The sequence below is a fragment of the Rhinolophus sinicus genome, linkage group LG05 (assembly GCF_036562045.2).
Source record: "Rhinolophus sinicus isolate RSC01 linkage group LG05, ASM3656204v1, whole genome shotgun sequence".
In the NCBI taxonomy this organism is placed as follows: domain Eukaryota; kingdom Metazoa; phylum Chordata; class Mammalia; order Chiroptera; family Rhinolophidae; genus Rhinolophus; species Rhinolophus sinicus.
The window spans coordinates 170,731,470-170,756,219 of NC_133755.1; the positions used below are offsets into that span (position 1 = coordinate 170,731,470).

Below are 24,750 nucleotides of genomic sequence, written 5' to 3' on the forward strand. Positions count from 1 at the left end.
ACGATCTGAACTTTTCGCCCACAATTCATGGCTCTTGCATCATGACAATGCACCAGCTCACACGGCACTGTCTGTGAGGGAGTTTTGAGCCAGTAAACAAATAACTGTATTGGAATCCCCTCCCCACTCACCTGATCTGGCCCCCAATGGCTTCTTTCTTTAACTGAAGATAAAGGAAATATTGAAAGGCAGACATTTTGATGACATTCAGGACATCAAGGGTAATATGACGACAACTCTGATGTCCATTCCAGAAAAAGAGTTCCGAAATTGCTTTGAAGGGTGGACTAGGCGCTGGTGTCAGTGCATAGCTTCCCAAGGGGAGTACTTCGAAGGTGACCATAGTGATATTCAGCAACGAGGTATGGAGCACGTTTTCTAGGATGAGTTCATGAACTTAATTGTCCAACCTCATAATTTATAGCAACCTTGTTTACATTAACACCAACTTAATTTCAACAGTGTACAAAAAACTTGCTTCTAAGGATCTGTTCCTACCCTCTCCCTTGTGCTGTTATTGGCACACAAGTTCTATTTTTATATGTTGTGTGCTCATCAACACAGAATTATAATTATTGTTGTATGTAGTTCTCCTTTAAACCAGATAGGAGAAAAAGAGTGTTACAACCAAAAATAAAGTATGGTGTATTTATATTTACCTATGTAGTCACCTTTACCCATGTCCTTTATTTCTCCATATGGATTTGTGTTACTGTCTAGTGTCCTTTCATTTCAACCTGCCTTTAGAATTTTTTTTTTTATTAGTATCAGGTAAAATTTTTTAAAGTACGACCTTTAGAATTATCCTGGAGAATTGAAATGGCACACTAGTACACAGGCCAGTTTTCTCATGACTTTTATGGAGGAAAGAATTTTCAGAGATCCTTTGTCTGACACTTTGGCTGACATCCTTTTTTCTCATATTTGGAACCTGGGTGGGAGCTTTGTTTCCTCTGCTCAATGTTGTAGGATGGGCTGGGGCAAGGCCCCTGGCCTCTTTCCCTGAGCCTCACCCTTCTCTCTCTCAGAGTATGGATGCAGATGCAGAAATCATGCCCAGAACAGTGAATGTAAAGCATACAATGCAATGCTGACATCACTTACTCAAATCTACAAGGATTTACCCTGAAGGAAGTAGAGGAAGGTTTCCTTGGCTTTGTGCTGATAGCCATACCAGGAGACTTGCCCAGTGTGAGGTCACTCTCAGTCCCTCTCTTCTCCTTCTCTACTTTGTCCCTAAGATAAGGCAGAGTTGGTGTCCAGCTGAATTGATTTGGTCATCCCCTAGTCTGAATCAATTCAAGACCAAGGTTCCAGCAGATATGGCGGCAAAAGCCACCATCAATTTCAGGGTCAAAGATAACTCGGTCTAAATCCAGCCATGCCACTCACTACATGTGTCCCCAGAAAGTCCCTTAATATCATTGAGCCTCGGCTTATTTGTCTGTAAAATGTGGGTAATAATATTCACCTTGGGAGTTCCTATAAAGATGAAATTAAGCAATGAATGTATTGAAAGTATCCAGTATAGTGCCATACATGTAGTTCTTAATAATAATTGCTAGAATTACAAGTGTATGCCATGCATATGTTTGGAGCCTGAGAGTAATAATTATGTCTCAATAGTATACAAGCTGGTGACTTGTATAGCTTTCTCTCTCATCTTTTCCTTTATTAAACACACCTTACTCCCTGAAAATTCTTCTTTATATCTAACCTAAATTCCAGACTATATTTAACTCCCTTGTTTTGGGAGTAACTCCTAGTGATGGGGGGTGTCTGTGATCTTGCTATACTGTGACCCTGTGCAACCTGTTTTAAAGCCTTCTCTTGGCCATGCTCTCATTAATCCAGATTTCTTTGGTCAGCCTGCTCGGCTCTCAGTCCCTTTACTCCTCCTTTAATAATCCTTTGTCCCCTTTTGTGCTTCTCATTCTTCCATCTCTTCCTATCTGTATTAATTGATATATTTTGTAGGTCAATGTGCTATTAAGGTCAAGATCTGTGTCTCTGGACTTGGATTCAACTGTCAGTCCTCAGCTTCTAAGACAATTCGAGACAGGGTTGACACTGCTTTTGGAGGCAGAGAGGCTGCAAGAGAAACAAAGGCTGCATTTGATGGACAACAGGGACAGCTGGAAATGACAGAAGCAGTCTCTTAAGACCTGTTTTCCTGAGGTCAAGAAACTCGGGAAGTAGGGTAGGTAGAGTGTTCAGGAATAACTATAAACACCACCCTTGCACACACATAAGACACGGGTCAGGAAATACTGGGCCTATTTCATTGTTTTTCACAAATGATCCCCTCAGACTTTTCTGTCTCTTTTGCTAATAGATGCTTCCCCTAAAATCTATTCATTCTCTCTTCCTTCATTTGTTTATTTTTCATTATCTCCCCTAGTCGATTTGTTACGCACTTAATTGTCATATTTTCTTACTGGTTCCCTTGGTGTTTTTCTGGCTGGCCACTCTTGTCCTCATTACAGATCTTTCAAGGTCATTTATTTCATATAATGGAAAGAATGAAATTTGGAATCTGACGGCTCAGCCACTGGGAGATGCACAGCCTTGAACAAGTAACAATGGTCCTATTTCATAATTACCTCCCCAAGTTGTTAGAAAGATGAGAAATGTTTAGGTAAGTGCAAAATTGGGACATAGTGAGAGCTCAAAAAAGTAGAGCTATCATTGCTAGTTTATAAAACGCATACATTTAAGTTTGTTTATATTTTTGTATTGGGTGCAGTGAGATTATTTGGCTATAAATAAGACAAGTAACCCCTAGTCAGAGTTGGTTTTTCAAGAATAAGAATGAGCTGGACTGAATCATTTACATGCTCTGTTTCCCTCATGACCAAAGGCCAGAATTGTGAAGATGAGGATTTAGACAATGTGTGTGGCAAAAATCAAGGTAGGTAACTCAGTGTCCCCAGGCTTTGTTGCTGGGTTTTGTTTTTGTTTTTTAATATCTCATGCCCAGAGAGTCCAGATTTTGGTCTGTGGTAAGCCTCAGTTATCTGAATTTTTAAAAGGCTTTGGGCAATTCTAGTTGCTTAGTCAGATTTCCCAAATTAGATAACTCAGCAAGCCCTGCTCCCAGATGGTGGGTTTTCATCTCATCCTCCACTCAAACTTTTCCAGTATTCCTAGCTTTAGATAAAGTGGTTATCTAATGCAGACTAGCATGCTACTGATGCCAGGGAGTTAAACTGTTGTTTCCTCCAGTTAATGTTTGCATTATAAGTGGTTCCATCTGAAGGATAGCATTTTTCCTCAAAGGAAAGATTTTGCATCAAGTCTTAAACCACTTCCTCCTCCAGGAAACCATCTCTGATAGCTCAGGTTCAGCTAAGTGTCCTTTCCGTCTACTTTAGAAACACACAGTGCACACCTCCATAGTTGTAGCCAAACAAGCTGTGTACAGATCTGCCTCTTTAGGGCCAGTGACTGTGTTTTTTTCATTTTTGTGCCTACAGTACCAGCCCGGCGGCTGGGACACACTAGGTCCCCAATGATCTGTCCTTTATTGAGCTTCTGCTCTAGGCCAGGGGCTTTACATATTTTCATCCTTCCATGAAGAGCTTTCCTAACGAGGTCAAATCTGGGCCTCTAATGTGATTGGCCCCAAGCTCTTCCTGAATTCTCTATTTGGTAATCCCACTTATTTTCAAAACCAGAAACTCAAGCTTCAGCCTAGACTTTTCTTTCTCCCTCCCGCTTGGGTCCAATTAGTCATTCATGTCCTGTCCATTCTTCCTCATGGAAATCTCTCTACCTGTCCCCTTTTATTCTGGTCTCATGGCTACAATCTGAGTTTCATGAAACAGACATCAGACTGGTCTCCCACTCCTCGGTCCAGCTCTCTTCCCATCTCTTCTTCTGACAGCTGAGAAAAAAAAAACCTTCAGTGAAATGTCTTTCTATGGGGGGTGCATAAACTGTGGTATGTCCATACAGTGGAACACCACCCAGTAATCAACAGGAGAGCGGACTGATATATACAACAACTTGGGGGAAATTCAAAGGCATTGCGTTGATAAAGGAAGCCAGTCTCAGAAGTTTACATATTATGCAATTCCATGTATATGACGTTCTCAAAAAGACAAAACTATAGTGATGGAGAATAGATCAGTAGTTGCGATGGTTGGGGTAGAGGAAGGGTATAGCTACAAAGGGGTAGCAGAAGGGATTTGGGGGAGGTGTGATTGAACTGGTCTGTATCCTGCTTGTGGTGATAGTGCCACAAAACTGTACATGTGTTGAAATTCATAGCACTATACACCCCCATAAGGTCAACTTTGGATATGATAATTTTAAAAAATAAAATTGAAACAAACATAATGAAAATCCTATTTGTTTCTAAATTTAATTAATGGAATATATAAATTAATAAATCTTACAGATGCAAAAAAGAAAAAAAAACCCCACACCCCTCAATGACTCCCTAAAAGCTATGTGAAAGTGTCCAAGTGCCTTGTAAGATCTGTTGTGATCGGACCCTAGTTTGCCCGTGGGCGTACCCCTAGAATACCGTGCTCAGCCCTCCGCCCCACACGTCCTCAGAACACACAGTGCGTGCCCAGTCCTGCTGAGCCGTGCAAAGCCCCCACTCACGGAGCTCCCTTTCATTTCCTGGTGCCTTTGCAAATGCTCGCCCCTCTGTGGATGGATGCCTTTCATATTCTTACTCACCCTGTCGACGTAAGAAATGTCCACAGTTGCAGAGAATTTTTCTAAGTGTTTGAGTCAAAACTGATGGCACTTGCCAGGAAGCAGGATTTCAAATGTTGCAGAGAATAACAGTTTTGCCGTTTCCTTTGTGCATTGGAAATTAAGGAGGGAAAGTAAGGAAGAGTAAGTGGAGGTGGGAGAAAGCAAGGCTTAATAGTTAAGATGATGTGCTCTCTTGACGGCATAACACTTATTTCAAAGGTGTGTTGACAATGCACAAGAACAATGGACAGGGCTGGCTTAAAAGGCTTTCACTAAAGAAGTTATAGGCCTGAGGCGGGATTATCCACCATGACCTGCCCAGTTAGGAATTTATGATTTATTGTAGCACCCTTTTTCATCCACATCCCTAATGTCCATATGGCTAGTGAACGCCTCACCCTTCATCCTATTACCTTTCTAGATTCAGCCAGTAACCTGCTCAGGCCCATCTTCTCTGACCTACCGATCTATGTGAAAAACCCTTTCTCAGAAACAGCTGGGTTCCCGCCTATTTCCACCTCTCTGTACCATAATCCTCTGCTTCTGTTGCAGTTTCCCCACAGATTGCTGACTCCCAGAGGGCAGTAGCTGCTGCTTTTCTCTATATTTCCAGTTGTTTAATACAGGCCTGGGATTAGACCGTTACACTTTGAGGAATGAATAAGTAAATGATGTTCTAACCTCATAAATATCTCTAAAACACATTATAAGGGAATGAGAAAATAGTGTTGTAAATTATGGTCAATCCTTCCATGAGGCAACAAATACAATGGCTACCTATGTAAGATAAATATAAACAATTAGTAGGCAGATGTCCCTCTAATTTTAAGCCCACGGCAGTGGAGGAAGTGGGGCTAGGAGGAGGAAGGGAGCATTAAGACTGATTGACCACGTGCTGTGTCAGGCACCCTGCACATACACCATTCTGTTCTTTCATTCTCACAGTAATTCTATGAAGTAGATGTGAACAGCCCTATTTCACAAATGAGGAATCAGGTTCCAGAAACCTTGTCCAAACTTCCAGAGTTAGTAAGTGCTGGAGCTAGTATTGGAACAATAGCAACAGCCAATGTTTATTTACTAGGCTTACTGCCTTGTACTTTTTATCACATGAAATCTTTTTAACAGTCTTGTGTAAATGGTGTTTTATATCCCCACTTCACACACGAGAAAACAGAACAGGAAGATTTGGAGACACTTAGCAATTCCTCCTATGTGAGTAGGTCACGTAGGTCACATAGTGGTAGGGCTGGGTCTGTGCGGCAGCAAAGGCTGTGTTCTTGGCCATAATGTGACACCTCCATATCTCTCCCTCCACAAAGTCTCAACTCATTGTACACACTTGCCAACCCCCAAGACTCAGGTGCCCCGCTCTCACATTTGCAATTCCTCTTTTCTCTCCAGCCTGTCTTAGTGAGACATCCCAGAAGATCTCACAAATTCCCACTGCTGTCTTCATAACACAATCCAGCCAGTGTCACTGATGAAGGCCGAATCCCTTCCACAAATGAGAGCACAAAGTCGTTGGTGCCGTAGTTAATTCAGCTAAGGATAAACATTCCTGTTGGTTTCAGAACGTTTTGATTTAGAAATTACGTTGACTTAAAGGGAGCACTTGTAGTCATTGAAACCACAAACTGAGGCCTTGTACATGTTGGTAAATGTGAGTCCCAGTTATTGTATATATTTGAAAGAAATAAAGCTTTACTAAAGGTTTGAATTCAAGAGGCTTAAAAAAAACCAAAAAAAAAACCTCATAACTAACTGCGATAATCGGTAAGAAAAGGAATTAGGACTTTTTTAAACAAAGAAAGCTAGTTTTGACCTCTACCCTCTGCTCACCTTTTTTTTTTATCCTGCTAGTCTTCTTAATTGCAATGCTTTGCCAGTTCAACACAAGCTTTTGCTTGCACGAATTAGCCATCTTTTATTATGTCCAGAACATGCACTAACAGAGACTGCAGAGCAAAAGGTAAAAATCAAGAAATAAAGGGGAAAGGGATAGCCCTTTATTATAGGCAGACGTCTTTTAACCTCGACTCCAGATTGGGCTGGGAAAAACCATGACTAAGAATAGCTGCACAGCGGGATTTGGTCCTAAGAGCCTGCAAGCGTTGGCAGATGAGGTGGTTGCCTTCTGTTTTAAGTTGCTTTCCGGTGGGTGACACTTAACAGCAATTGAGACTGAGTTCAGGTTTATTTTTTGCTCATTCCCTGCATCCTGCCCTCGTTCTCAATAAGCTTTACCTCTGCCCGACGCCCACTCCACTCTCCTTTCCCAAAGAGCCCCGCTGGCCTTGCAATCTGATTAGGTTCCAGCTGGAGCTTTTCCTTGGCGCCTCGGCGACACTAGCACATCAGCTTGCCGGCTACAGGTAGTGTTTCCGGGAGACCAGCTGAGGATGCCTGGACTCAGCATAGTTGGGGGATGTTCATCAGATAAGGCACCTCTTGTTCTCATGTGCAGCTTTGTAGGAAAAAGTGCCTTGGTCCTCTCACTGGAAATCAGCTAGAAACGCAAGTCCTGTAACAATATTAGTATTGACCCCTCCTTCAAGATTCGAGTCTGGATCTCTCTGCTGTAATTACATTAAAAACCAAAAGTGTAGCTTACTCACGTTTCCAGTTTTACCTAAACCCCTAAGAGGCTCAGGCTGCAGCAGTTGTCTGTTTCCCTCTGTTGTGTCTACTCCACCTTTCTCTGGATGCATATTGGGTGATCTCATGGCTGCTGACAGTGTGGTGAAAAAAAGGTTGAATTCCAGGCCCAGATGCTGTCATTCGAGGGCAGGACTTGGCATCTCTGAAGAGGCTGTGTTCCCTTCAGCAAAAGCCAGAGTGCGGCGGGAGGAAGAGCTCTGGGGACAGAGTAAAAGGCATGTGCAGAGCAGGAAGCTGGAAAGAGAGAGCAGGTCAGAGTTTGGCTTGATGGGGTAGAGAGTGAGGGTGGGGAAGAGAAGGGAACCAAGGCAGGGGCAGATCTGAAAAGGCCTATGTTCCAGGCTAGGAGCTGGGATTTCCCTCTGCAAGTAAGGGGGGCAGGTGGGGGGAAGGGAATGGGTCCACAGAGGAACTTTGAGTGAGAAATGGACATGATCTGATTTGTATTTTAGGAAGACTGCAGAAATTCAGCAACCTCCAAGGATTACAAGCAGCCAGAGCTATAGGTCTCCTCTGACAAGTCCCTTCAGGTTGTATGTTGCATGAAAGCAGCTTCTACAACAGGCACGAAAGCATAGGAGCAAGCAGGCAGGAAAACATGAAGTCTGAGTTCTCTGCCCAGTAGGAGCTGAGACACCTCAAAAGACAGAGTCCCTTCTCGTGGCAAATGTGACATTGTTCTGAGGACAGGATGGCAGCAGTCCTAACGGAATATAAAGAGAGAGAAGGGAGGCGCACCAACAGATTTCTAGGCTTTCCGGACCTAAGGGGCCATTCTCAAGGTGTAAGGCTAAGGGTTTCACCTGATTTTTACCCCGCTCATACAAGAGGAAGTGCCTGTGTAACTCTTTTTAGCAGTAACTTGTCCCTCTCACCCCATTTACTAATTTACAATGCTCTTTAACCTCCCTATTCTAATCAATAAATCCTCTAGTGCAGGTTATGTGACGTATTTGAAGTGCCTTCCTGGGGTTGACTTCCGATTAGGGTCTTTTTCCCCCCACTTTTTAAAATTGTGGTAAAGTATACAAATACAATTGACCATTGTAACTATTCAGTGGCATTAAATATTTCACAATGTTGTGCAACCATCAACACTATCCATTTTCAGAACTTTTTCATCATCCCAAACTGAAACTGTGCCATTAAACAACAACTCTCCATTCTCCTCAACCCCCAGGCCCTGGCAACCACCATTCCACTCTCTGTCTCTATGAATTTGACTTTTCTGGAAAAGTCATGTAAGTGGAATCATACAATGTGTGTTCTTTTGTCCCTGGCTTATTTCTACCCTCATAAAAATTAGCATAATGTTTTCAAGGTTCATTCATGTTTTAGCATATATCAAAATTTCATTCCTTTTTAAGGCTGAATAGTATTATGGTCAGGGTCTTTTAAATGTCAACGAACCACTCCTAACATGTAGATGAAAGTTGACTTGCACAAACATACACATGTCAAACTGTGTCTGTGCTGGAGATGTAAAATAGGACAGTATAACAAGGCAGGAGTAGAAAGGCCTAAATAACAAGGGCTGAAGTAGTGAAAATGGAGGGGAACAAGTACCCCAAACTTTCAGGAGACAGAATTAGTCAAATTTGGCTACTGGCTGAGGCAATGAGGGACATGGTGGAATTTTGCATGACTCTAAGCTTTCTGGTTTCATGAACTAGCACGCTATGAAATACAAGAGAGGGAGGGAGTTATTAGGAAAAGGAGGTGAGCTCATTTTGAAGTAGTTGATGCATAAAAAGGGCAGTTGGATAGTCTGTTCTGGGTTGCAGAAAGAGACTGGGCTAAGGGGTGCATCCCGATATGCTTGGCAAGTAAGTAGCTACGAAAGTTTTGGATGGGCTGACTCAGGAAGGAGACAGCGTATGAGATGAGGTGAGAGAAGAACAGGAGATGGCCCAGGACAGGGTATCGAGGAGCAGCCACATTGGAGGAGAGAAGAAGGTCAGCCAGAGACCAAAGGGCAGTTAAAGCCAGGTAGCTGCAGAAGAAGAGGTTTCTCAAGGGCAGTGGTCCATAACGTCATATCGCAGGATGGGAACAAAGATAGAGGCTCAGGCACGGCGGAGACCAGGACAAGCAGACAGCAGCCTGCCGGAGTGGTGGGGACAGATGCCAGATGGCAGAGAGCCGAGGAATGACAGAGCGTAAGGTGAAGAAGACCAACGTGCTGTGTAGACTATTCTTCCAAGAAACTTGACTGTAACAGAAAGGCAGCTTCCAAGGGCATTGAGTAAAGTTTAGTGGTTATTTATTTTTTTAATCTAAAATAGAGTTATACATTTGTATGAAAGAAAAAGTCAACAGAGGAAGAGAAGTTAGATACGCTGCGGGGAAGGGAAGAGGTACCATCCATGGCATCAGGTCAGTGTTCAAATAGTAGCCCCCGTCATCTCCATCTGTTAGGATGCTGGAGTAAGGGGGAAAAGTTTGCCTGAGTGGATGAGTTGCAGGATTAAGGAGATCTTGATGGCGAGGAAGGGCAGAAGATGCTCTGTTTTAGGCCAAAAAATTTGGAAAACCAAAGTGACTATTTTCCAGTGTATTAACGGTCTCCACCTGAGGAGACGCTGCCTGGACACACGCACAGAGGCCCAAGCATCCTATGCCTGTGGTGGGTGGGTGACCAGGGCAATCCACGGGCAGTACAGAGGACAATGGGTACCGTAGCCTCTTCATCACAGCTCTCTACTGTGGAGGACACAGTAGTGAAACGTGACACAAAAATACAAGATCCAACGTTTACAAATTAAAATAACAGTTTAACATAAAAGATCTACTATTTAATTTTGCTACGAGAATTTAAAAACGGGGCCCACGTATTCTTCAAGATCACAGTGCTGGGAAAGGTCATATCCTAGAGTCATTGTCTGTGCTAACTGAGAGCTGAATACGATTGAAACCTCACATAGAAAAGCTGGAGATGCTGTAAAATCACTCTCTTCAATGAGGAGATGGGACCTCTGAGGTTTAAATTTTTGGCTCCCCAAATTCTCAACATGTTGCAAATTTCCACAGAGATCTGAGAGACCTACTCGTACCATCTTTAAGGCAACTGGTTGTGTCCTTTACAAATATTAATTTTACTTACTGCATTTATAGTGCTTTGCAGCTCATTTGTATGGAACAAAGTGTTGACGGCTGTCTGGCCTTCCTCGTGACATCACTCCTTATGCAGTGAGCTGTTTCCTCTCCCGGTTACTGTTCCAAATGTCTTCTGCGCCTCCCCAAAACTCTGCCAGATCCTAAGATTACTCCACATTAAAATTCGGTGTTTAAATTTACATATATTTGCACTCCACTATTAGGTCTGAAAATAGATATTGTTTTAGCGTCGTCTTATAAAATTCTGGAGCCTCTCAAATAGCCCCCGAGGATGAGAACAAGGCCATTTTACCTACAGTCCTGTTTCAATGGCGTTGCATTGAGCATTTCCTGAGTTTTTATTTGCACAGGGCGTTGTCACAGCTGATCCTGCCTCTGTGGTCACTGCACAGGTCCTCTCTGCAGGAACGTCCTTGTTGGAAATTGTTCTGTGGCTCTGCCTGCCATTCAATGAGCTCATTTCCTCGTCATACATCTGCGTCTGAGAGCTCCATCCAGATCTTATTTGGAAATTAAATGCAGTGGCTTTGCAGAGGGTGGCTGTCACCAAACTGTGACACAAGAAACACGGAGGCCTCAACTCAGATAGGCTTAGTGACCGCTGGGAACATGCATCTGCTAAAAATCATAAGGCTCTACCACCTTCTTCTTTTGTAAATATCTGAAAATCCTTGGGCTTGCAAATTCCAACATATTATATTTGTCCTTTAAACAAAAACAGAGCATTTTTAAATACATTAAAACAACAAACTTTCTTTTTTTTTGTTGTACCCAGTTTCTGAGGCTCAGGACCCCGGAAATGGCTTAGCTGAGTGGTCTGGCTCACGGTCTCGCCTGAGGTTGCATTCAAGCTTCCGGCCAATGTTGTAGTCCTTTCCAGGCTCCTCTGGAGTTGAAGAATCCGCTTGCCAGCTCGCCCTTATGTTGTTGGTAGGCCTTGGTCCTTAGCTGGCTATTAGCAGGAGGTTTCAGGCCCTCACCACATGGGCGTCTCCATTGGGTTGCTCACAAGATAGCAGCATGTTTTCCTCTGAGTCAGAGATGTGAGAGACAGAGAGAGAGAGAGAGAGAGAGAGAGAGAGAGAGAGAGAGAGAGAGAACAAGAGAGTGAGAGAGTGGGTATCCAAGATGGAAGCCAAGGTCTTTTTATAACGTCATCTATCAGGCAAGTAGTCCAATCCTGGTGAAATAATACATAGCATTTTGCTTTGTAGTATTGATGCTCAAAGGTATAGATTAATAGAAAGAATAGATAAATAAGAATATATAAATAAATAATATAATATAATATACATATATTGAAGCTAAATGCTTTTTTTTGTGTGTGTGTGGTGATGGGGTAGATCATCAAAAAGACTGGAGACCACTGCCTTGGGGAAGAAGAAATCCTGCTTTGGAAATATTTCCTAAGTACTGGGCACTGTTCTCAGCCCTTTAAATGTATCCTCATAATTACTCCTCACTACCTTATGAGGCAGGTATTAATATTCTCACCATACAGTTGAGCAAACCAAAGCACAGACAGGTCAAGTAATTTGTCTGAAGCCACACAGCTACCAAGTGGCTGACCAAGACTTAAATCCAGGTAAATTAACTTAAGAACAATTCCTGTCCATTCCTCTCCACTCCCTCTCACAATCCAGTTTACCCATCATTAAGAATTCTCTTATGCTTTGAAAGGCTATGCTAGATCATGGGAGAAAAATACATAAAGTGTGATCCTTTCCTTGAGGAGTGTGTGATGTGTGAATGAATTAACAGCCAGCCACTAATACTAATTGTGAATTTCCGGTTTTAAATCACAAGTCATTTTCTATGGACTTGACTGAGAAAGACTGATTTTCTTCTCTTTAGCAAAGCGGTCTCCAGGCTTCTTACATGTATACGCCATCAGTTTTTTTAAATTGAGGATTTGGATCCAATATACATAGCTATATTTATTAGGTTGGTGCAAAAGTAATTGCGGTTTTTACAATTATTTTTAACCTTTTAAACCACAATTACTTTTGCACCGACCTAATATTTATGATACTATACTTATATTAGGTTTTCTATAATATACTCAGATTAGTAATTTATAAATAGGATGAAACTGTATACATATAAATAAGAGTTTCCCTGTTTTCTTCTTGCACTTAGAGAGTCTTCTGAGAACCTGCCTGTTTGGCTCTGCCTTCTGAGATGGACCTTTGTGGCCATTCAAATTGGTCGCACATGGAAAATTCCTAGTCTCAGCATTCTTGTGTTAGAGGGAAATTGTGATAGGCCTAGAGTGCAACTGGAAGGGAGAATCTGAAATAAAGGTGCTTTAATAATTATTTTCAAAATAAGTAGTTCTCTTCATCTTTTTGGTTTTAAGGACAGATTAAATGGGTTGTAATTCCAATTGTTTCCACCAAGACTTCCTCTAGCAAATAAGGTCCCCAAGTGGCTAAGCCTGTAATTTTAATCGAGCTCACCTCTTAATTGTCAGCTATTGCTCCACAGACAAAATTCTCACCGACAAGTGGTCAACACATCATTGTTTTGACCCCACAGTGGCTGGTGAAATAAATCACATTTAAAATTTTCCTATTTCATAGTCCAAAAGAAAACAGAAAAATGAAAAATAAATGTTCCAGTCTGAAGTGTGTTGGGCTTATTGAGAGAGTAATTTCTTTGTCCCTAACCCTGCCCCAGGCTGGACCCACCTCCTCTCTAACACCCCTCTGACCACCACCCTCAAGACAACCATCATTGTGCTGCCTTCTCCAAGAGTCTATGGATTTCAGGGCACTTGACTCATTATGTAGAGGCACCAGGAAGAATAAGGAAGCCTTATGTGAGTTTCCCCCACAGTAAACTCCTTCCTTATCTTGGGATTCCCAGGGTTGGTAGAGGAATGCAGGAGAATACAAGAGTGGGGAGCCGGAAGTGTGTGGGTGGGGCAGGATGGGGACAGATAAGGGACTTCAAATCAGAACAGCAGTTTCCACAATAAAGGTATGAACCTGAACAAAATAAATAAAGCTGCAGTAACAGAAAGCAAACTGGAACTTTGCAGCTTAATGAAAGAAAAACTCAAATGAAGGCCAAGGCCAACCCTTTTTACCAGCTCCACTTTTCTGAATCTTAACCGTGGCTGAAGTGGGACAGAAGAGACTTCCATTTAATTATCTACACGGTTTTGTGTTTGGGGACGATAATACATTTAAGAGAAATAGCTTTTGCAGCTTGTGCTGAGAAAAAATGGTGTCAATTAGGAGGAAATTATTCAATAATAAATACAATCATTCTTCAACTCAATTGCTGGTTTGTTCAGAGCAAGCCCATCGCAAGGATATTAAAGAAACCTTGGTCTGCTCAGATCTCTAAAAATCCTCTTACCTGTTCTCTTGGCCGCCAAAGTTAGACACACCATTATATTGAAGAGTGGCTAAAATGGAATTTTTCTCTACATCTCTCCAAAGTGTCCAGAAACCATTTTACTTGAATACAATGAAATGTGGACATTTTGGGGGTAAGTGTAGCTCTCCGGCCAGGGCCCAAATCTTACTCTGCTCAAAAATCAGCTTCTAATACTGGTGGCCAGTGTGCTGGCTGAGAGCTTTATCATTATCAGAGCTTTTAAAAAATATGATTATAGAAATTGATTAATTTGTTAATCTTAGGGAATGCCTTGCTGCATTGCCTTGAATGTTGCAAATGTTTATAAACAAGCAAATATATAATAGTAGTTATTAAATATAGGCCAAAGAAGAATATGGATTTTTTCAAATCCAGAAACTACAATCCACGCTCAATTTTGTTCAAGTTAAAGTTACCCTAGGAAATTAGCATTTTTAAATCACCAAAGCAAAGCACCCCTTTTGTTCTTTCTTTATTCGATATTTTTAATCTTTCTTTATCTATTTGATACGGTATTGCTAGATTCCAAGATGTATTTTGCTAATGAAAGACATGCTAAACATTGGTGATCAGAGAAGCAGAAAAGGGAGGGAACTTTGCAGAAGCTGTTTTTGAGTGTACAATGTTCATTTTTGCTGATCTCACTGTGACTGTCCCCTAGCTTGCTTTGTTTTGATCTGGTTCCTTTGAGACCCTTCACAAACAGGAGAATTTGGAAATGATATTGGCCAGGATAATTACAGATGGGTCCACTATTTCAAGCAGATGAAGCCAAGAGTTAAGAGTGTATTTACACAGCAGTCAGGAAACCTATTGTTTCTGTGTTTTTATCGAGTCTGATAGTTAACAAGCTTAGAAGCACTACAAAATACCAACCTATTAACACTGTGTTGACATCTAATTTGGCTTAATTTTCATTTTAAAGGGTATTTCAAGGATTCTGGAAAGTTGAGACTAAAATGAATAAAACTGGTGTCTTGGATATTTAGCCCATCTGAGAATAAATATTTATTGTTCTTTATTAAAAGAAATTAAACCTTTCTTTTTCAGTTAATTGTAGACTCACATGCAGTTTTAAGAAATAATACAAAGAAAGCCCTTATACCCTGCACCCAGTTCTCCTCATGGTAACATCTTGCAGAACTATAGATACATATCAGTCAGGATACTGACATTGATACAATCAAGGTACAGAATGTTCCTGGCCCACAAGGATCCCTCTTGTTGCTGGTTTTATGGCCATACCCAGCCCTCCTCCCCCACCCTTCCTTAACCCTTAGCTACCACTAATATCTTCTCTACGACTAATGACTACTTTTTAGAGTTTTGTCATTTCAAGAATGCTGTATAAATGGAATCATACAGTATATAACCTTTTGGGATTGGTGGTTTTCTTTCAGCACAATTCTCTGGAGATTCATCCCGGTTGTTGCATGGATCAGTAGTTTGTTTCTTTTTTTATTGCGTAGTATTTCATGGTATAGACATACGTGTGCCATAGTTTGTTTATAACCATTCATCATGTTGAGGGACATCTGGGTTGCTTCCCTTTTGGGGCTATTACAAATAAAGCTGCTATAAGCACTTGTGCACAGGTTTTTGTGTTAACAGAAGTCTGTAAAGGTCCAAGAGTGTAATTTGGTAGTTGCATGTTTAGTTTTTTAAGAAGCTGCCAGACTGTTTTCCAGAGTGGCTGTACCATTTCACATTCTCACCAGCAATATGTGAGTGATCCAGTTTTTCTGCAACCTCACCGGTATTTGGTATTGTCAGTATTTTTTATTTTAGCTCTGTTGGTAGTTATGTAGTAATACCTCATTGTGGTTTTAATTTGCTTCTCCCAAATCACACACATTTTTATGTATTTATTTGCCATCTGTATATCCTCTTTGGTGAAATGTCTCTTCAAGTCTTTTTGCCCATTATCTCATTGGATTGTTTGTTTTTACTGTTGAGTTTTGAGAATTCCTCATATATCTAGATACTTGTCTTTTATTGGATATGTGATTTGCAAATATTTTCTCTCAAGCTACAGCTTATCATTTTCATTCTCTTAACTGGGTCTTATGCAGAGCAAACATTTTTAATTTTGATGAAGCACAATTTATCAGTTTTTCCTCTTATGGATCATGCCTCTTATGGAATTCCACGCCTAGGCCTAGGTCCTTAAGATTTTCTCCTATGTTTTTTATCTAAAAATTGTATAGTTCTATGTTTTACCTTTAAGTGCGTAATCCATTTTAAGTTAACGTTCTTATAAGATGTGAGATTTAGGTCAAGGTTAATTTTTTTGCCTATGGATTGCTCCAGCACTGTTTGTTAAAAAGGCTATCTTCCCTCCATTGAATTGCTTTTGCAGCTTTGTGAAAACTCAGTTATGTCTACTTACATGGGTTTATTGACATTATTATGGAATTATTTTGAAAGACTTTAGCAAGTCAGTTTAAAGGAATGCAAAAGAAATGTTAGATCAACTTATCTGTTTTTCTTCCATTTATTCCTAGTTAAGATGTTTATCAGTTCATACTGATTATTTTCATGACTGTAGGCATGAGGGTTTTGGCTGAGGAAATATTTTCTATAGTGATTACATTCTACACGTAGGAGCAAATACTCAGTATTTCCACAACCTAATAGTTTTCTTCTCGTGAGTATGATAAGTAATATATAATTGCATATAGATGATTTTATATTTATCTGTAATTGTATACCAAAATACCATCTTCATTGGCATGATTTTAAAAAATGCTGTCTTACTATAAGATATTCCTACTGTAAAACAAAATTCATTATGCCATGAGGCTTTATGTTGGACCCCTTCCAGGTGGATTGATTTCCTTGGAAGGACCAGATTGAGTATATGTAATGATGATGATTCCAGAACATAGAATTCCCCTCCCCTAATATCATTTAAAAACTGTGCTAAAAGGAAATTGCTTTTCTCCCATATCCTTGCTTAGTTGACTGTTAATTCCCATCAGAAACCAGGAAGCAACAGGAAAGTCAGTTCAATCGCAAGTCTCCAGAGCTGTGGTTCTCAACCTTGGCTGCACACTTAGCATTAACTAGGGAACGTTTTACAACCCCAGTACCCAGGCTGCACCCTAGACCAATTAAGTCAGACTATCTGGAGCTGGGACACAGGCCTTCAATTTTGTTAAAACTCCCATATTTTTCTAGTATACAGCCAAGTTTGAGAACTGCTGAGGTCTCCTGTGTGGCTTACTTTCTTATGAAACCTATCAATGTTACTGTAATTTGTCACTCAATACTGTGAAATACAGTATACTGGGTTGTCATAACATACTATATAAACTTATATCTTTCAGGTTAAAACCTGGATATCTTCCTTGGAGAATTAAAAAATTTCTAAATGGTTTTATTCTTTTGGCAAGAATTACATGTGTCTAATGGAGAAAACTTGGGGGGAAAAAACAAGCAAGCATAATGAAGGGGAAAAAATCATTTTAAATTCTATCATCCAGAAAGAATTACTTTAACATGTAGTCTTTTTCTTAGGCGAATACACACACACACACACACACACACACACATATAAATATGTTGTTTCAGTTTTTATCCTTTCAAAGTTGAGATGATATCGTAATACAGTTTTATAAGTTATTTTAGACAGCTGATAAATTAATGTAAAAATTAGTATCAATAACAGAAACTGTGGAATATTGGTTTGCAATTGTCATAATTTTTATAATTTTACACACCTTAATCTGTGTCATGGATATAAGCAGTTAAAAGGTACTTTTTAAAAAGTCATTTTACATTACAATAAAATAACGTTTAAGGCACATGTTTATACTTTCCAGGATATTTTCCCCCTAAATGGACAAGATACAGCTGATACCTCCTCTGTCATTTTCAGATTTGGAGTTATGGCCAAAAATGCACCATTCCTGGCCAAACCAGTAATTATCATGTAAAGATAATAAAATTATCATTTTTTTGTAAGTCCTTCAAGTACTCTGACTAGAATAAGGATACGAGCCAGGAAAAATATGTAAGGTGAATGCATACTTATTAAATATAGAATGCAACTGCCTTTCTTTCTAATTCAGACTCAAATGTAGCTGACTTTTTATTCTCTGGATTTCAGTGGAAGGATGTATGAATGCATATGCCACGCATATATGCCTAAATTACAGGGGAAAAATACGTACATTCACTATTCAATATTTAGGAAAGTCGATTTTAAAAAAATCAAAACTACCTATGTTAAATTTGGCAACATTGATGCATCTAAATATAAATAAGCTGAATAAAAGAAGCCAAAGAAAAGTATACAGATGATTCCATTTTTATGAATTTCTACAAAATTCTAGAAATGCAAACTAATCTACAGTGACAGAAAGCAGATCAGTGATTTCCTGGGCAGGCAGGGTGGGGCCGGGAAAGACTGGATAGAGGGATTGCAAAAGCACACTGGAGAGATTTTTGGGTAAATCATTAAATCCAATCTCTTGATTGTGGTGACGATTTCAAGGATGTATACATTTGTCAAAATTCATCAAATTGTACACTTTAAATGGGTGCAGTTCCTTCTATGCCAATTATACTTCAATAACGCTGTCAACAAATATATTCTAAGGGACTGTTGGCAACCTACAATAATGGAATTTGTTCTGTAAAGTTTTGCTTGAAATACTGGATATTGCAATCACTTACTGGATGTTATTTTCACTAACCCATCACTTTTACTCAGAAAAACACCCCATAATTTCATACTCTGACATAATCCGTGTTTCCAATTCTTCCATAGAAAGTAAAATTCAAATATTTTACTCATAATTTCTTCCATAGAATTCTCAAGAGCACAATAACACTCAAAACAACATATCCCAACGATTATTTCACCTTTCAAAGTTTTCATTGACTTAGTAGCAGAAGCAGCTGCAGATTTTGGAATCTTTTTCATGTGATTAATTATATTCCCAAAGAAGTAATGAAGTAACATGTTGGGAGCGGGGAGGGAAGGCAAAGTGGATCTAGTGTCACTACTGATTTTCTACCTCTTATTGTGATTTATCACAGCTTCTCCTCCTAGAGATACTGTATTTGTGGGAAGGATAAGAAGTCATTTAAAAACAAAGCAGCTGATAAAATTGAGATGATTCCTTGCGAATACAGAATCTCACCAGAGCTTGACTGAGAGCTCTGTTAAATGGGGCACTATTATCAACCTCTCTTGGATACGATTTTAGTGAATCTTCTTCAGGTCAAGCATTGGTCTTCGCATTGGGTTCTTCATCACATGTAAAACATAACTGAAGTATATTTTGATGTCATAGACAACATATAGCGAATCTGAGATTAAAAATTCATAAAGGGCTTCAAATTAATAGAGGAACATTAAAATCTCTCAATATTTTACAATGTATGTCTGTATAATGTCTTTTTTTGAGTAAGCATGTTGACTTATGAAACCAAAGTTTCCAGCTTTGAAAAGTACCAAGTGTATTAGTGGGCACTTAACTCAGTAAAAGTTCCTTGAATTAATATAGTAAAACATTTTTTATAAACTATATAAAATATGAATAGTTTCTATGACTGTTGGATTGTTTGTTGTATACTTACAGGACTCTTTGTAGACTCCGCGAAAGGATTTGAAATGGTGTGGATTACAGTAACTTGATCTGTCCTGGAGTGTAGAAACCTTCCAGATACCTTCAGGTACTCTCCAAAAATGTGCACTGAGAAATTCTCTCTCCTCATCAAGCAAATCATTTACTCTATCTTGGTTCCAGTCATAAGTGGAGAGAGAACAACCCAACTCTAGAAAAATGAAGAGCCACAATAATACTGGCTTATTGGTGACTACGTTTCGTTTGTTTGTTTATATTTAGACACATCTTGAACAAAGTGGTGGCAGCTATGTCAAATGAGTTCCCTGCAAAGAATTGCTTCTGTCAAGTCTTCTCAAGTGGCTGGAAAAATATAAATGAAAAAAATACATATACAAATGAAAGGATTAACTCCCCCTGGCCCTCTTTCTTATTTTATCATACATTTGAGTCAGCAGTTAATGGCTGGCTTTATACTTAAGCAAAACATTCCTTAAAAGTTAAAAGAAAAGTACTTACCTATATATATATCATGTATATCTACAGGTGGTTGACCTTTGAACTTCATCTGTGTATTGAACTTTTTCTATAGTTTCTATATGAGTGTTGGATTATTAGTTACTTATTAATAAAATTATTAATTCTTCTAGTTTTCTAGTTTATAATTAGCAAATGTATAAGAAGAGAGTAGGAGTTGGGTTCTTAGATGACTTAGATATCTTGATGTGAGTAATTGATTAAAAAAAAGTAGGCTTTTTATTTAGGAAAAACAAAGAAGTGATAAGTGGCAGTTTCAAGAGTGAAGAGTTGACAGTTCTAAGTGAAACTGCCTGAAGGCTTTGTAGCTAGAGCATGAATCTATGGGGTAAAGTGTTGGTTTTAAATTCTGTTTTAATAATTGTAACTATTATTGCTCTTTCAGTTGTAAAATGTTTCAAATTTATGAATTCATTTAGAACATATATTAAAATGTTTTGGTGAATGCACAGGATGTCCAGCTACGACTCTAAATTTTATTGGTAAATCTCGTATGACCTGTCTTTCTAGAGAAGTTAGCATGAGATATACGAGTTCAGCCTGCTGTACGGGCAACGTGTATTTGTTTTGGAGAAATTACAAACTGTTTTTTATGAGCACATTGACTCGTTCAAGGAAACAACTCTACCACTGACTGCCCCATGGGAGAAGATGTGCAGGGACACCTGCGTCCTGCTGTTTGGAGCAGAAAGAGCTGCTGGTGAGCAATTGGGGTAACTGACAGTCTTAGGCGAAGAAGTGGAAAATAGAGAACAGCTGTCTTTCTTCCCATCACTGACACTAATGCTAGCAATTCTGAAGGTGTCTCTGAAACCTTGAAAAGAAAACCTTGGTGACTCGATTTAGAGCCTTGAGTGGGAAGCACATGAACTCTGCTTGGCACATAATAGGCACTCAGTAAATATGTCTTGAAACTGAGGGAGGAAGGAAGGAAGGGAGGGAGGGAGGAATGGGAAGAAGGAAGGAGAGAGAGAGAGAGAGAGAGAGAGAGAGAAGAAAGGAAGGAAAGAAGGAAGGAAGGAAGGAAGGAAGGAAAAGGAAGGAAGAAGGAAGGAAGAAAAAGAAAGAAAGACAGACAGACAGACAGAAAGAAAGAAAGAAAGAACGAATGAACAAACGAAAGAAAGAAAAAGAGCTTTGTAAAGTTTTGAAGCATTAACTGGCATATCTAAAAGGTTGGAACATCTCATTGCTGGGGATAATAAATAACGTAACTTCTCTTCTCAACAAAAATAACTCAAAAGAGTAACTCCCAATCTCCAAGTAAGAAGGAAAGGATTGTTTGGTAGTCTAGGAACCAAAGGTAGTTAGTTATGTGTGTGCTTGTGTGAATCTACAAAGCAGCCAGTTATTCTTAGTACCTCCTTATCGTGGAGCTGTTTGAAGCAGAACAGGGAGTACTACAATATGCACATTCCTTAAAATAAGATGTTGCTTTTTAAAAATATGAACATGAGCATTTTCATAGCCTGAAAACTAAACATAAAGCAAGCAGTTGCTAATCTAAGCAGACACTGGTGATGGCTTCCTCAGCATGTGGGTCATGCTGTCGGCTTGAAATCTTTGACCTTGCAATCTTTTCTGAATATACAAAGGCTGGGACATGTGTAAAGCTTTGTTAAAAATTTCCCAAGAACCTAATAAATGTAATCTCACAGAATGGGAAATTTTGATAGCATTTGTACTACTTACTGATACATTTTCATAGGTGCTGACGTTCATCATTCTCTAATAGGCTTTAACAGCATTTCTAGCTCTTAATATCCTACCTGAGGTCTAAAGGCAACTTCACTAACATTCCTGAAGCTTCCTACAGAAGAGTGAAGTGTGGTATGGATGATTCCTTCCATCTGTCAGCTGTTAAACCTTGAGCACCTGATTCAATTTCTCTGGGCCTACTTTCTCCCACTCCATTGGTCAAATTGACGATAATAGTATCTCTGTCATAGTGTGGTTGTAAGGATTAAATGTGATTATATATACGAAGTGCTTTGATTAGTGCCTGCTACAGAAAAGGTACTCTAGTTTTCCTAAATCGTTAAAATTTGAGTTGAAATGGGTGAAATGCTTAAAAATTCTGAAAACCAAGCGTGTTTATAGATATACAACTGCTTAAGGGACAAATTCCAGAGAAAGTGGTACTTATATACTCTTTCAAATAAAAATGACAAATTCAGAAAAATTCTATTCTGGATAACTAACGCACAATTAGGCACAAAATATCCCAGTGCTGAACTACTGTGTCCATCAATTCTCTACTAAATTGTATTAAATCTGTTATGGGATATTTATCTGGTGTCAAGTGTCAAATTCCGAAAGTTTCATTTTTAAAAAAAATGATGATTCCAACTATTTGTGAAAACCAAGGCATTTAGTTGCTGGGATAATATTTCTTACAGCCCCACCACCTTATGCTTATGTGTCAAATAACCCAACTAACATTTTAATTTAGTTCAAACATTTAACTTGCCTGCTATATTTATATAACAAATATTATATTCAAGAGTATTACGGGAAAGAATGCAAGCCGCTTAGGCTGACATTATTTAGAGTATTTATGGACAAAGATTGATGCAAACGAACAGATCTATGCCATCATGCCCCAGCATGGCACTGGGAGAGGTGGCCTGGACCGCCTGCATCAGGCCCTCAAAGGAAGACCTGCACATTTCCAGTAACAATCTCATTTCCCCAAATTCCCCAGGGAAAGAAGGCGGTCGGTGCTGTTGATAATATCGCCTGACATCACTTGTTCTGGATGATAGGAGAGCGTGGCCTACCTCATCCGTGGCCTGACTGCATGACCCTCCTGGTTTCCTGCTCCTGCCACGTGAGGTGTCCTAATATGGTCCGACTCCTAAGGAGCCTGGGGGGCTTGCCTTTCTCCTGCCGATGGGGAGGAGGCAGGTACAAACGTTTAGTCACACACAACCTGAAGGAAAGCAAATGAGGATTTGGGTTCGCTTCTGGGCGAGTTGCAAGTCAGCTGCGGCAGAAGCTCTTGCCTTGGGGGTATCTATCATTAATAAATCCCAGCGAATCCAATCTCCCAGGCGAATCCAGGCTTTCTGTCCTCCCTCTTTCTCCCTCTCCTCTCACTTTCTGCAGCTCTGGGTCATCCCCCAGCTCTGGTCCCCATTTTTTGAACAGGAGGCACCCGGGGGGCTGCTCGCCTGGACCTTGGCTTGCGACTCTCTCTGCGCTTTGGGTCCTTGCAGCCTGGGGGGAGATGCTGCTGCAAGGCGTGTCTGGGCTGTGCTCATGTGATGAAGCGAGGGAAAAACAAGGGGGAGGAGGAGGAAGCAAAGAGGTGGCCTTTTTTTTTTTTTTCCCTTTTCTTTTAAGGAGTTTGCCGCGAGCGCGTCTCCTTCATTCGCAGACTGGGCGCGTTGGGAGGAGGAGCGGCAGAGGAAGGAGCTCTTGGGACCTCCGGGCGCACGGCTTCTTTGGCTCTGTTCCGCGTCCCTGCGATTTGGAGAAGGCGTAACCCGGCGGCTGGGCGCGGGAGAACCTCGGAGAAGCCATGGGAGCCGGGAGCTCCACGGAGCAGCGGAGCCCGGAGCAGCCGGAGGCTGGGAGCTCGACGCCGGCCGAACCCCAGCCCAGTGGCGGCGGCCCCGCGGCGGAGGCGGCGCCTGGAGCGCCAGGGGACCCGTCCATCGCTGCCCCGGACCCCGCCACCAAGGTACGGGCGCGCCGGGCCACCTGCCCCGGGGAGGCGGGGGAGGGAGGATCCCTCTGATTTCCGCCTGCGAGAACTTCCCCGCCCGTCCAGCCCATCTGCAAACTCGGGAGCAGGAGCCCCTCTTTTCAGGGTTTTTTGCCCCAGGGCGGGACCAGAGCAGCAGTGAACGCGGCGGGGAGACTCGCATCTTTGTCGTGGGTCTCCAGGGGAGGCGACTGCGCCATCCGCAGTCATAAAATCCAGCCCAAGGCACACTGCTAACCGAGCCTTTCTCCACACTCTTCCGGTGGGAGCGACCCAGCCCGAGACGCATGGGCTACGTGGGGGAGTCCGTGGAGAATTGACTCCCAGGCCCAGGTCTTGAGCCCCCGGCCCCCCTTTCTCCACGATGAGGACAGCCAGCTGCTGGGCCATGACCCGTGTTGTAGCCTGGCGAACGGACCACCCATGGGTTCCCCGCCGCGTACGGTCCTTACTAGCTGTTCATGGAGAGACCGGGGTTTGGTACCCAGTCCTGCGGCTGCGGCTGGAGCAGACACCGCCTTCTTAATGCAGAGAAAGCCTGGAGGTAGCTCGCTCTGAGCCAAAGAAAACCTGGGCAGACGCTGCATTTCCAAAAGGAATGACAGGTTTCGCAAACAAGGCAGCGTCTTTTTCGCTCTGTGCATTGCCTGTGGACTCCTTTGGATAAACAAATGCTGGAGGAGTAGTTAGAAGTTCTCAAAGGAAGCGGTCTGGCATAAGCGAGCATTCCCTGTACGCTTGTCAGTGGAGGCAGTGCTGAGCCTCCTAGCAAATCTGTCGATTTTATAGTCTTAAATCTTCAAGGCTCAAATATTTATTCTTGGCCACTACAGCCGTCAAGTTTGTTACTTGTTCCCATCTTTGTATTTTAGGTCTGTTTTCCACCATGTATGTTCATTAGCAAGGTTTCACCCAACCTGTGTTGTGATATCCTTATAGGAAGATGTGGGTAACCATATTTAATGCTTAAAAAAAAAAAAATACACAACGACCATGTGTCGAATTTGAGGATACAGATTAAATGGGGACCTTCAAGAGTTATCTCAGGAG

The 24,750-nt window shown here is 41.0% G+C and overlaps 1 protein-coding gene and 1 long non-coding RNA gene across 3 annotated transcripts in view; one reads left to right on the forward strand and one right to left on the reverse strand.

The window, feature by feature from the left end:
• Positions 1-6,603: 6,603 nt before the first annotated feature.
• Positions 6,604-20,239, reverse strand: LOC141571724 (uncharacterized). The gene is made up of 3 exons (XR_012496800.1): positions 19,468-20,239; positions 10,478-11,521; positions 6,604-7,608 (listed from the first exon to the last, which is right to left on the reverse strand). It is a non-coding gene; the product is annotated as an uncharacterized LOC141571724 (long non-coding RNA).
• A 2,647-nt stretch (positions 20,240-22,886) lies between these two features.
• AKAP12 (A-kinase anchoring protein 12) overlaps positions 22,887-24,750 on the forward strand; it is an 82,865-nt gene continuing 81,001 nt past the window's right edge. The window contains exons 1-2 of one of the 2 annotated variants that reach the window (XM_074333707.1): positions 22,887-23,003; positions 23,337-23,676. In XM_074333707.1, coding sequence (XP_074189808.1) covers positions 23,515-23,676 — 162 coding nt within the window. In that variant the 5' untranslated portion in view covers positions 22,887-23,003; positions 23,337-23,514. The remainder of the gene's footprint in view (positions 23,004-23,336; positions 23,677-24,750) is intronic. The other variant, XM_019735441.2, reaches the window with a different exon arrangement.